Here is a 14,494-nt window from a genome sequence, read left to right as displayed (position 1 = left end):
ATAAACATATCAGGTGGTCTTTCTTTATCCAGCACACTAGTGTGGATATAAATCAAATACTTGCGAAATTATGAAAAAAAATCATCTTTTATCAAAATGGAGCTATGATTCTTTTCAAATTGTTGTCATGCCTTAAATGTTTTGTTTTGAGGATTTTCATGGATTGTCACGGAATGAATTTTCATGGATTGTCATGGATTTTTATGGAATGATGGGTGACCGTTGGAGCGGCACTTGACTGGAATGAATGATGAATGATGAATAATGAACGATGAATGATGGATGATGAACGATGAATGATGAATGATGAGTGAGGATTTATGACAGAACCTAGTCTGCAGTTGAACTTTTAGCTCACAAAAGAACTTAGTAAGCCCGGGCCTTTTAACAAAACCCACGTGTGTTACTGTGATGGCTTGACAACTATATAATGTATGTTCTGTTTTCGGCACGTGTCCACTAAGTACACCAAGTACTCAGCCCTGCATGTATTTATAAATGTGCAGGTTGAACGTCAAGAGGATGGAGTGCTGATCGGAGTCGATGTTGTTAAACAACCAAGTTGATCTCCAAACGGTTCGTGTCTTCATACACGAAGTCGTTTAGTAAGGACTTATTCCGCTGTGTTTTTGTGATGTGAGAATTGTAGAATCTCACCATCAACTCTGATTTATTTGAGGAGACGTTCATTCTGTTTTCAAGACCATGTAATGAAATACTCGGCTTCTATGATACAAATTGACTTGGTCTTCGTGTAAATTCTCAAGTTCTATCTCTTTTCTTTCCCCGCTTCTTAAATCCCTCTTATAGTCGCGGTTTACCCGCTTTCGCTATCCTTAGCAAAATGCGGTCGTGACATGTCTATTACTCCCTCCGTCCCCGAATAAGAGTAGCACTTTTCCATTTCAGTCCATTCCCGATTAAGAGTAGCACTTCATTTTTTACCAAAATTGGTAATTAGGTCTCACATTCCACTAACTCACTTCACTCACATTTTATTATAAAACCAATATAAAAAAGCGGGTCCCACATTCCACTTACTTTTTCAACCAACTTTTTTTTTACATTTCTTAAAACCCATGTCCGGTCAAGGTGTTACTCCTAATTGGGGACGGAGGGAGTAACTTGGAGTTAGATGAACTTCGACTTTTTATTATTTCTAAGTTGTCTTTTTGCTATTTTTTTGATAGTTTTTTATTATTCTTACAGCTATTATACACCAATAAAGTTCATGTTTACGGTACTTCATTTATTAAATATTTCAAAATTTAGTAATTGATAATTTTTCCTTGTGCTATTTTTGTGATATTTTTGTTTGTTTAACAATTATTATGCATAAATTTCATGTTTTATGGAGTACTTCATTAATTAAATACACACATATTTTTAGTTTCCAAATCATTTAATTATTTCTATCTCGTTAGTCATTACTCATCTCCTTTCACATCTTTATAATGTCGCAACACCAGTATAAAAAAATACCTAAATTGAAATCTATTCATATATCAAAAGGATTAGGCTTGATTTCAACCAATTACAATATGTCTCAACTCAAGTTTCCAACTGCTTTTTGCATGAATGATAATGATGTCTTGAGAAAATTCACCAAAATGATGATGATGCCTATCCATTTAAAGTTTGTACAATGCAGACGTAACTATATACTGCATCTGTTCATCTGTTTGTGATTAATATCCCAGTTGAACATGAAACAACTTTTTTTTAAAATTATTTTAAGTGTATAGTACTAATTGGAGTGTGGTAGTGAAATATTTGACTCATATATATGCATAGTTGTTTGCTTTTTATTGAGATTCCTTAAACTTCAATAATTTTAAATCCATTTTCAGTTTATTTTTTATTTCCCTTTCTTATTTCCTTTTTAATATTCAATTTTATTCCCATCTTATAAACTCTGAAAATGAATTGGTTAGAAATTAAACATCAACAGCGTAAAAAATGAATGGTTTTGTGTGAAATGGAGAAGAAGAATTACATCCTTTTTTAATATTTTCATTAACTTTGAATTAGAATATAATTTAACTTATTAATTTGACCAAAATGCATTTGATCCTTATTTTTTACTCAAAAACTAAAATATGATTGATTTTGGAGTATAGCTAAATATATATATCATTTTAGGTTTTAGTGTATTAATGGATATCGTCTTGATACTCTAGAATGGAACAGTGAACCTAGAAATTTTTTAATTCATTTTTGTTAAAAAAAGACTATAAAAAGTCCAAAACATTGGGTCCGTGGCCCATAAACCGAAGGCTGCTGGATTTTATAATATCAGTCAGATCCAAAATTTAAACCTAAAGCCCATTTCTACCAACTCCAGAAACCCTAATATACCTGTTTATCTCTATTCCTCCCTTTCTCAACGCATAGTTCACACATTCAGCCCTTCGATTCAACACCAGTAAGCAAATGCGCCCTGTTTTCAGAAAATTTCTTCCATTTTCACTATATTAATCCGTCGTTGTGTTTTAATTCCGAAGTTTCCTCTTAATTTTTTGTAGGCGAATAAAAATTGTGCGAAGATGAGCAAAGGCACGGCGGCTGCGGCGGTGAAGGGCGGGAAGAAGAAGGGCGTTACCTTCGTTATCGATTGCTCGAAGCCGGTGGAGGATAAGATCATGGAGATCGCTTCGCTGGAGAAGTTTTTGCAGGAGAGAATTAAGGTCGGTGGCAAAGCTGGTGCTCTCGGCGACTCCGTTACTGTCAGCCGCGACAAGAGCAAGATCACCGTCACCGCCGATTCCAATTTCTCCAAAAGGTGTGTTAATTAAGTTTTGCTCATGTGTAATGTTGTCGATTTGGCTATTTGAATGAGCTGATACTGAAATGCTGAATCAACTAAAATAAATTTTTTTCAGTTGTGTAATGTTGTGGATTGGCCTTTTTGAATTAGCTGGTAATGAATTACTCAATCAACTAAAATGAATTTTGTTTCAATTGTGTAATGTTGTGGATTGGCTTATTTGAATTAGCTGATAATGAATTGCTGAATCAACTAAAATACTACTTTTTTTTTTCAATTGTGTAGATTGGCCTATTTGAATAAGCTGATAATGAAATGCAGAATCAACAAAAATTGCTTATTTTCAATTGCTAAATCTTTATCTATGTGAACTGTGTTTAGAAATGGGAAACTGTCTATTAAGCTAGTTTTGACAACTGCATTGCCTTAATTGGAATAGAGGGGATTTAATTACCACAGTTTTGCAGTTTTGTTGAATGAAATGTCAGTTATGTAGCGTGGAACCATAGGGCTATGTTGCATCGGTTTGTACTGAAATGTGCATTTGCATTTTCATTTGTTGGTAAGTTCTTTTTCGATAAAAAGACTGACTCTTGTGGATGTGCAGGTATTTGAAGTATTTGACTAAGAAATACTTGAAGAAGCACAATGTGAGGGATTGGCTTCGCGTGATTTCATCCAACAAAGAAAGAAACGTGTACGAACTTCGCTACTTCAACATTGCTGAGCAAGAGGGCGAGGAGGAAGATTAAATATAGAGAGATTAGTTCCATGTTCCGTTTATGCTTGGACGAAACCACTTTTTTGGATCAATTCGTGTTGTTTGTTCTGTCTTTATTCTAATATTTCTGAGACTGCTGATTATTAGATTGAATTTTGATGTGATCATCTGCTTTCCTTCTCTACATAGTTACACAATTTGTGCTATAAAACATTGATCTAGGATAGTAATGCAGGTCCAGTCACATTGCGCTGATTTGTTGGTTTAGGTTGTTTTTCAGATTGGTGGTGCATACAAGGTTTGGCTTTCTTGTAAATCAATGGTTTTCCTAATCTTTGTTTTGGTATTTATTCTATTTGCCATCTGATGTGTGCACTGTTTAATGGGCTATGTCAAAGTGTTCACTTTGTTGTTGATGTGAGAATGCTTTGTGCTGCTGAATGTCATCGGCTTCCTTCTGTGAGGCGTGTATCTTGATGCATGATGCTCAATACGGCATTGCTCTACTAGTTTTCTACTTTTCGAAAAGTATGTTGTGTTGTTTTTTGGGGTGGATTGTTTTATCCTCAACAAATATATTGAATTTTTCTTTTTATGCAGAAATGTTGATAAGTACTACTCCTGTCACAACTCAGATTATTATTTCCTGTTACCTTTTTATATAAATCATACATTGTTTCATGCACCAAGCAAGGAAAATGTGAATTGATGGACAAAAATTTCATTAGACAATCTTATAAGTATTTTACATAGTCATCGTACTTAGATTTATAATTTTCTTCAACTTTATTACCTAAATAGTCATGTTATGTACTACACCAGTTTTAGCTTCTCTTGTCCACCTATTAAGAATAGAATTCTCTAGAAGTAATTTCATATTTAACACAAACACTTTCACAAAATGAGAACATATTAATTTAACCATCTCAAACTTTTGACAACTGCAATGAATCATCTTTGTATTGGGATCATAGGTCACCTTCCATTCATATTATGAATTTATGATCAATTAGTCCTATAACATTTTCAATTAATGGTACTGATTCATCTTTATGCTTTATGTGTGCAACTACAAATAAGACAAACTCATTCTGGAAGAGATAAAAAAACCTAATGGAGTATAGACCTTAGGAAGTTGACGTAGCATATGATTGTAAGGAATTCTTGTATTCATCTAATGAGCGCAGCGGAAATTTGCATACAAGAATAACAGATCTAGATTCATAATCGTATTGGAAGTTGAACATGTAAAACATAACGGAATTAAATCTTACTTGTTGTGTCGTTATCTTCCATTGATTGTACGAATCTTGCAAGATGAATCCACCACTATCGAGGTCCACGTGTATTCTGATCCGATGCAGGAACAATTCCTCGGTACAATCGTTCTATAGAGAAAGCTAGGAAATCTCTTGATGAATGTTATAGATTCTTGCGCCGCTTTCTCGTAGAGAATTAGGTTTTCTATATCTTATGTTCTCTACAATAGAGCATATATATAATAGAATAATTGTAACATTGGGCCAAGCCCAATAGAATTATTTCCTATTAATCTAATCTAGCCCATTTTCTTTCAATCTCCCACTTGGACTAGCATTAGATATAATACGCAGCTCTAACTTTGTACCCTTGAGCGAATCAATAATACACTGAAAGTGTGACCCTTTAGGCCCCCATTATCGACGACGATCAAACCGAAGTCTGCACAAAACTCCTAGACCGCGTTGCTCGATATATGAAGGACGTTTACATGAATTAGGTAAACAAGCCTTTACATAAAGTTTATAGTAATATCCTTTCATTCACGAACCACCCGATTAAGCCTAAGATTCGTCATGTGTCATCCAAATAGCTCAATCACTTTATCTCATCTTTATTAAATGACCCATTTGATCAGATTCAATTACTTTAATTGAATATATCTTTGCATTGGCCAATGACTTAGTGGTAAAGTAATATAGAGAATTTGAGTGTTCTCTCGAAATTCTAATCGAGGAATAAATCTCATTTTTGGCTCAACTACCATTTTCATTTATCTTATGATGTACCCAAGACAAGTCCGTGTCTTAATCCTCCGAGGGGAGGCAAAGCGTTGTACAAGGTCAAAGCACACCACTCAACAAACAAAATGTGTAATGACCTCAGATCCAAGGACTATTACATACTTCATGCACTAATAAACTGTAGACACTTAACAAAACAGTTTAATAGTAGGGTATACCAATAGTCTCCAAAGTACACCATGTGTCCATCACGAGTATCAAATATCTCATAGTTGTGAGAACAACTACATTCTCGAAGAATGTGATGCAAACCACATGCTAACTTATAACATATAATCAATATCTCATTCTTGATGATCATTCGTTAGGGCTATTTTAGAATTATATTATATCATTAATGCCCCACTCCATTAACGGCAGTCATAATTCAAGGGAACAAATTTAGAATAAATACAGACATTTTAACCAATTATTCCAATAAATGCACAAAACTGATAGAAAATAAAATTTTCATAGAATGTGATCAAGTAATATTGTCTCAACACAAAATATATCTAAGACATATAAAACTTTAACTCCCACTGATTCAAAGCCATCTACCAACATGCTTAACACCTAAGCTCTCAAAGTGCTTATTGTGTTTTGCTATACATAATGGTTTGGTGAAATGATCAACCAAATTATCATCTGTGGGTACTCTTTCTAATTTTATGTCGCATCTTTCAATTATTTCTCTGATCAGATGATATTTTCTAGGAACATGCTTGTTCCTGTTCGTAGCTCTGGGTTCTTTTGCTTGCGCAACAGCACCAATGTTGTCACAGTACAAAGGTATTGCACTACTGGCACTCGGAACGACACCCGGTTCCTTAACGAACTCTAACAAAGCAACAACTTCTTTGGCAGCTTCAGATGCAGCAATTTACTCGGCTTCGGTGGTGGAATCGGCAGTTGTACCTTGTTTGGAACTATTCCAACTCACTGCTCCACCATTGAGGATAAAAACATATCCAGACTGAGACTTATAGTCATCATGGTCTGTTTGGAAACTACCATCAGTATACCCAATAACTGATAACTCTGGTCGTCCACCATAGACTAAGAAATATTCTTTAGTCCTTCTAAGGTACTTAAGTATAAACTTAACAATTTTCCAATGTTCCTCACCGGGGTTTTGCTGAAATCTACTTGTCATGCTAAGCGCATAGGCCACATCTGGCCTAGTAGAGATCATGGCATACATAATAGATCCTATAGCCGAAGCATATGGGATCCTTTTCATGTTGTCTCTTTCTTTGTCATTAGAAGGACAATCCTTCTTAGACAATACAATGTCATGTCCCATAGGAAGAAAACCTTTCTTGGAGTTCTCCATTGAGAAGCGCCTTAGCAACTTATCTATGTAAGTGGATTGTGATAATCCTAACATCCTATTTGGTCTATGTCGATAGATCTTAATTCCAAGGATGTAGGAAGCATCACTCAGATCCTTCATCATAAAGGAACTAGACAACCATTCTTTCACGGATTGCATCATGGAACGATCGCTTCCCAAAATCAAGATGTCATCAACATATATGATAAGGTATACGACGTTTCCATTCTCACGTTTACTATAAACACATGGATCCTCTTTGCTTCTGACAAAACCAAACGATTTGATTGTTCTGTCAAAACAAATATTCCAACTCCTAGAAGCTTGCTTAAGTCCATAAATGGACTTCTTTAGCTTGCACACTACATCCGGCCTTTCGTTCAATACAAAACCTTCAGGCTGTGTCATATAGACATCGCCTTCTAATTCTTCATTGAGAAATGCGGTTTTGACATTCGTTTGCCAAATATCAAAGTTGTAGTATGCAGCTATTGCAAGTAATATCCTAATGGACTTCATCTTAGCCACTGGCGAAAAGGTTTCATCATAGTCAATGCCTTCACGTTGACTATAACCCTTTGCCACTAACCTAGCCTTGTAGGTTTGTACTTTGCCATCTGCATCTCTCTTCTTTTTGAAGATCCATTTGCAGCCTATAGGGTAAACCCCTTCTGGCAAGTCAACTAGTTCCCAGACCAAGTTGAAGTAGGAAACGGTCCGCACACATCTGTGTGGATCAACTCTAGCACATCATTAGCACGCACCCCTTTCCCAGAAGTGGCTTATTAGTCATCTTTCCTTATATTCAAAAGAATTTAGATAGTCTAACTTTCTCAATCTCGCTATCCTTTTCTCATTGATATGACCAAGTCTACAATGCCAAAGATAAGTAGCATTATCCGTATTACATAGCTTTAGTCTTTTATTTTGCACATTGAGAATATTTTGTTTGCATTCAAGCATATATAATCCATTCTCTAAAGAGGCATTTCCATAAAATACTTCATTATTAGAAAACGAGCATCTGCTGTTTGCAAAATGGAAGGAGAAACCATCGATGTCCAACATCAGAATGGAAATAATATTCTTTGAAATAACTGGAACAAAATAAAAATTATGTAAATCTAGTCTATGTCCTGAGGGAAGATATAATCTATAAGTTCCCACGCGTTCGCCAACAACGCATGCTCCATTTCCAACACGTAGGTCTACTTCCCCAGGCCTCACTTTCCTGCTGTCTATTAGACCTTCCACATTATTACAAATGTGTGAACCACAAGCGGTATCCAATACCTAGGATTGTGAGTTATTCATAGACATATTTATCTCAATGACAAACATAGCTGAGCTCCCACTCATTGCACCTTGTGCCTTGAGTTTTGGGCAGTCTCTCTCTGCCACTCCGTGAAATTTGACCTAGTCAATTTGTTTGTTTCCATCATACACTCATAAGATAAGTTTGACATATTATCTGAACAGAAAATAAAACCAAAAGAAAATTAGAAAAGCATACAAAGATCACATTCGCATCACTAATCAAACAAGATTGTATTGATTAGCTCCCACTAATTTTAACATATATTATGCCCCCCAAACAAAAAATACGAATTTATATCAAATATAAATTTTAGTGGTCCAAGATCCAATTTTATATAGTTGTAGCCTCTGCGAGGGCTGATGACTACAATAATATCACTAGGTAGGCCTCTAAGCCAATTGTAACAACAATTTTACAATTCTTGCCTTATTAATCTAATTAATATACGTCAATAAATTATTTTGGTTGCGAGGGCTACACAAAATAATTTAAGCAAGTCAACCCCATCACACGATGCCAACCATGCATCTATGAATGAGCCTAAACCTTGTAGATTTAGAGTAAACGCGAGGGCGTAAAACTCATGGTCGAAAAGGCTAGAAACATCAAACAATTGTGATGGACGACACATTTATTTCAAAAATAAGACTTATATTTTATGGGGAAAAAGTGTGATACTACTTACGTGAATATAATATCCAATATTAAAACTCAAACAATTACTGGGCGCCGCCTACCTAGACATAGTATAACACGGACTACAAATACTGGGCGCCGCCTACACAAACATAGTATAACACGGACTACACATACTGGACGCCGCCTACCCAGACAATAAAATCGTCTCTAACTACTATAGTTAAATAAATAAGCATAAAAATTCAAATAGCATGCTTATCATATAGGATATCAAACAATGCTCAACAAATAAAATTATTAATCCAATTAATATTTCATTAAAACTAAACGTGGACTAGCAATTCATATTAATTCTAAATTAATATATAAAATATTCAATATTAATTCCAAATCAATATTAAATATACATTATTTCCAAATAATAATATATCACACCTTTCAATATAATAACAGATTTGTTCTCGAATTAATAGAAAAAATATGCTATTACTATTTCAATAAATAATGAATCTAATCATCATATTGGGATTTATCACTATTTTTACTTCCAAAATAATGACATAGTGATCAGTATGGACCAATACATCCAATAACACAACAATTGCTAACACACGTCCCAATTATTAAAACAATTTATGTGAATAATAATTTATTGATCAAATCAATAAATGTGATGTAATTGGGAATTTATTTGTAAAGCTCAATTTCCAAAATTAACGTAACCCAGCCATTACTCTGAACCATTAATTAGTGACCACAATGGTGGCCCTCTTGCGCATGCCCAAGCTACCATTTGTTGGGCATGCCCAATAAACTTGGTCTTGCCCATAAAACTTGGCCACCAATTAAAATTATTTTCTTAACATTTTTTTGTTACATTTTAATTTTAGCTATAATAAATATTATGCATATAATAATTAAAACACATAGTAAATATTATAACAAAATTTTAACAAAATTTTCGCTGTAATATTATAAAAGGAAAAATTATACAACGAAAATTTTTGATACAACACGAACAACAAAGAGAACCCATATCACGCTACGCTCCCTCCTCTACGGTTCCAGACCTCTTCAACCAAATCAGCCTGCAGTGTTGAATGTGATATTTCACTCCACATATCGGTGAAGCGCTGAATCAAGTATTCATTACTGCGTGGTACACCCATCTGCAGGGAAGGGGTTGCAATACCGTGACTTGTGCTAGCACCATATTCCGGTGCCTAGCGCTCTGCAGCAAAGCCTTCATCATCTATTATCATATCGTGCAATATGATACACGCAGTCATGATGTCTGCGACAACATTTTCGTGCATAGTCGAACCAGACACCGTATAATGGCCCATCGCGCTTGGAGGACTCCAAAAGCCCGCTCAACATCCTTCCTAGCACCCTCTTGTTTTTTGCAAAATAGGTCTGCTTCGGCCCAACTGGTTGTCGGATCGTCTTGACAAATACGGGCCAGCGAGGATATATTCCATCGGCCAAATAGTATGCCTGTTGTACTACGTGCCATTGGCCACGAAGCTGACCAGCGGCCCCTCACCCCGGGACTCATCATTGAAGAGATGCGATGATTGTAGAACGTTGATGTCGTTGTTCGACCCAGCGACACCAAAATACGCATGCCAGATTCGCAAGCGGTAGTCAGCAACGACTTCAAGGATCATCATGGGATGTCGCCCTTTGAAACCAGAACTGAACTGCCCCTTCCAAGCCACCGGGCAGTTCCTCCACTCGATGCTGCCCATCATGCCCGGAAAATGATGCACAATCCCGTGCATATTTATCAGTCTCTGGCATTCCTCGGCCGTTGGTTTCCATAGGTACTCCCCTTTGAAGATTTCTTTGATACCCTTGCAAAACTGTCTCAGCGTCTTAAGGGCAGTCGTTTCGCCCATCTGTAGATATTCGTCGAAGATGTCAGCAGGCCCGGCATAGGCAAGCTGCCTAATTGCCACCGTGCACTTTTGATATGTCGACAATCTGGTTCGACCGGTGGCATCATGACGCAAGGTGAAGCATTTGTACCGCTGAGACAAACAATACGCAATGTGGATGAAGAGTCGTTGCGACATTCTGAATCGCCGACGAAAAATCTCTGGGTGATAACGGGGGTTATCGCCGAAGTATTCTTCCATCAACCGCTGGTCGGCTCCGGCATGGTCACGGTTGATATACCGGCGACGGTAGATCGGCCGAGGGACGGCTGCCGCCGCAGCCAAAGCGGCCTCCTCCTCGTCCGCTTCAGCTTGCACCACTGCAACGAGTTCTTCGAACTCCTCATCGATTGCTCGTTGAAAATTTTCATTGTTGGAATCCATGTTTTGAAACTAAATTCAAATCAATTGGAAAGAGTGGATTTTGGTTTGGGTAAAAAATATGGAGGAGAAATGATGAATATATAAAAAAATTTGGAAAATGCAAAAAAAAAAAAAAAATTAAAATCGGAGGCCAAGGGCCGCGGCTCTCGGCCCCTGCAGTGGCGGGCTGAGTCGCGCGCCCAAGAGCCTCGGCCTGGCCGAGAGCTCGGCCCTCTCTCGTCCACCCCCTGCGGCTCGGTAGGTGGGGGGGGGGGGCGCGCCTTGGCCAACTCCGGGCCAAGGGCCGCGGCCCTCTCAATGTGGACACTCTTAGGTACCACCGCTTCGGTCCTCATCAATTCTCTTTCAATGGTCGACTTTTGTCCTTCTCCAAGAAGACGAAAAATTGAATCAACACCCTGATGTTTCAAAACAGATACTAGCCGTTGCCTCCAAGGCGACGCCGGTGATTGAGAATCATAAGAAATTTGCGATCGGAGTAGCTTCAGGAATTTGAAACACGACCAGACTTGTCCAAAAGATGGTCGAGCTTCGTGCTCCCTCTAACGCCAAGCGCCAATCTTTCTCTGCCACTCACTGCACATGCCTTCGCCGGAGATTCACTTCCGTTGCAATCGATGGAGATAGGCAGATTTCAAAAATCCATAATTTTGTTAAAATTGAAAAGAACATAAAACCTTTTTTTTTAACATATTTTGAAAATATTTTCAACGAGATATTTATCACTTTAAACAAATGTATCGAAAAAGTTTTCAATAATTGTTGATTTTATTTTGAAATAGTAGATCAACTTTAGAAACTGTGAAATCCAATTTCCCATACCAGCGGCAGAAGAACTTTGAAAACTATTTTCAAACTTGCATTAATTTTCAGAGAAGCAATATTATAAAACCAAATTTCAACTTCCGCAGCCCAATTACAAGTTTTTAATTTCCAAAATTATTCCACGAACTAATTAGAGGACAAAATCAATTATGAATCAAGCCTCGGGCTCTGATACCACTGTAGGGAATTCTTGTATTCATCTAATGAGCGTAGCGGAAATTGCATACAAGAATAACAGATCTAGATTCATAATTATATTGCAAGTTGAGCATGTAAAACACAACGGAACTAAATCTTACTTGTTATGTTGTTTTCTTCTGCGATTGAATCCTGCAAGTTGAATCCACTACTATCGAGGTCCACGTGTAATCCAATCTGATGCAGGAATTATCCCGTACAATTGCTTCGTAGAAGAATGCTAGGAATTCTCTCTACAAAGCTTTACGTATTTTCTCTCTACTGTTACGCTATTTCTCATCCCCATAATGGAGAATAAATAACCATTATATAGATGAAGAGTCACTAGGGTTCCACGATTGTTGGGCTTATGGACTATTATAATTATAGCCCAACTATAATTACTTAATCCATATTAATCTAATTCTAGCCTATTTCCTGTCAAGGATAACTCTCTAACCTCAACCTGGGTAACTTTTGGCGTATCTCAATGTCATACTTTAGTTCACTATACCGTTTATCCTTCACAGCCCGCTCCAAATTCTTAAAAACATGAGCAACATTTAAGTTGGGCATCGTACAATTCTTGATGGTATAATTGACACTATCACTAAGAAGTGTGCTTCTCATACCAAGCGTGAAGTGCCCATTTTGCCTCCATGCTATGTATGTGCTCCAACTGTGTTCCTTGACAGATTTTAAGAGGTGTATGTATGGCTTTAAGGAATAAACTAAGTTTGAGGAGGCTTGGAATAAACTAAGTTTGAGGAATAAACTAAGTTTGAAGATTAAATTGTGTCAATAAGTTGCTCCAAGCCTCCTCAAACTTAGTTTATTCCTCAAAGCCATACATACACCTCTTAAAATCTGTCAAGTAACACGATCCGTCCTTCATAAGATTTCCAGATGTTTGATTCCATTTTGCATTAAATACTATGTGCATAACCTGCGAAATGTTTTTGGCATTACCTCGTGCAAGCCTTTTGCCATAGCTTGATCCTGGTCGGTAAAGACAATCTTTTGTTTGTGTGCCTACAAAAAAGTTTAAAACAACCATCTAAACTATTTTGTTGTTTCATCATACAAAAGTGATGCACTAAAAATAACAGCTCTTCTATGATGATTGAAACTTGAGAACACGACAAGTGGTCTATTATCCAAGTTGCTCCAAGCCTCCTCAAACTTAGTTTATTCCTCAAAGCCATACATACACCTCTTAAAATCTGTCAAGTAACACGATCCGTCCTTCATAAGATTTCCAGATGTTTGATTCCATTTTGCATTAAATACTATGTGCATAACCCGCGAAATGTTTTTGGCATTACCTCGTGCAAGCCTTTTTCCATAGCTTGATCCTGGTCGGTAAAGACAATCTTTTATGTTTGTGTGCCTACAAAAAAGTTTAAAACAACCATCTAAACTATTTTGTTGTTTCATCATACAAAAGTGATGCACTAAAAATAACAGCTCTTCTATGATGATTGAAACTCGAGAACACGAAAAGTGGGTCTATTATCACGATTTGTATAATATGTGGTATCCAAGACTTAATGAAACAAACGTATACCAAGTCAGAATTAGATATTGAGGAGAGACTCTTGTTGTGCCAATTTAAAAGAAGGATAAAAATGTTAATAGGAGACAGAGAAATCTTAACTGTTACTATTGTCAACAAAGAAGACATTATATCTCTGATTATCTTATAAAAAGGACAAGAGTCAAAGTATGCGTCAAGTAGGCATGGGCCAACCGGACCCAGTACCCACCATGGCAGTTCCAACGCTTCGTGCCTGCATTGGCGTACCTACATGGGGTCTTGGCGGTCCTATATATTAATTTCGCAGAATGTATAAACATGCCTTTTAGTTCAAGCGGCTGTTATTCTCGCCTTCCTTTTATAAATGCGGGTTCGAATCTCTCAAAAGCTGTAATTCATGTTAATTTTATGTTTCCATACACACACCTTGTAATTTTGTCAATTCTTCCAATTTTTGCAAATACACAAGCTATTGATTTTAAATTATACGCACTTTATTTTTTTTGTTTCACACACTTTGCAATAAAAAAAATCTCCTATTATTATTGTTATAATTATTAGGGTAAATTGCTCCTAAAGTCATGAACTTTCTAAAATGTTTGGTTTTCCCATAACTTTAAAAATTGCATAAAAAGTCATGAACTTTAGCGGGCGTTGCAAATTTTCCATCCGATCAAACCCCGGTACAATTCCGGCAAAAACTAATCCTACGTGGCTTGCCGGAGGCGTGACATGGCAAACATCCGGCAGAACAATAAAAACGCCGTCGTTTTGTAATTTCAATTAAATTAAGAGTATATCAATTTAG

The 14,494-nt window shown here is 36.7% G+C and overlaps 1 protein-coding gene and 1 pseudogene across 1 annotated transcript; one reads left to right on the top strand and one right to left on the bottom strand.

Moving 5' to 3' along the window:
- The first annotated feature begins 2,268 nt into the window (after positions 1-2,268).
- LOC125186085 (large ribosomal subunit protein eL22z-like) lies at positions 2,269-3,655 on the top strand. Its single transcript, XM_048082399.2, has 3 exons — positions 2,269-2,425; positions 2,526-2,782; positions 3,375-3,655. Exons 2-3 carry the CDS (start codon positions 2,547-2,549, stop codon positions 3,517-3,519), a joined length of 381 nt encoding a protein of 126 aa, XP_047938356.1. The 5' UTR covers positions 2,269-2,425; positions 2,526-2,546; the 3' UTR covers positions 3,520-3,655.
- A 626-nt stretch (positions 3,656-4,281) lies between these two features.
- On the bottom strand, positions 4,282-13,495 carry LOC148924295 (protein FAR1-RELATED SEQUENCE 5-like; annotated as a pseudogene).
- Between the last annotated feature and the right edge of the window lie 999 nt (positions 13,496-14,494).

This window comes from Salvia hispanica, chromosome 5 (genome assembly GCF_029641045.1).
Source record: "Salvia hispanica isolate PSC_SH4W2 chromosome 5, Shi_PSC_v1, whole genome shotgun sequence".
In the NCBI taxonomy this organism is placed as follows: domain Eukaryota; kingdom Viridiplantae; phylum Streptophyta; class Magnoliopsida; order Lamiales; family Lamiaceae; genus Salvia; species Salvia hispanica.
The sequence above is the reverse complement of the archived record's forward strand: the minus strand, read 5'-3'. Positions and strand labels throughout refer to the sequence as shown.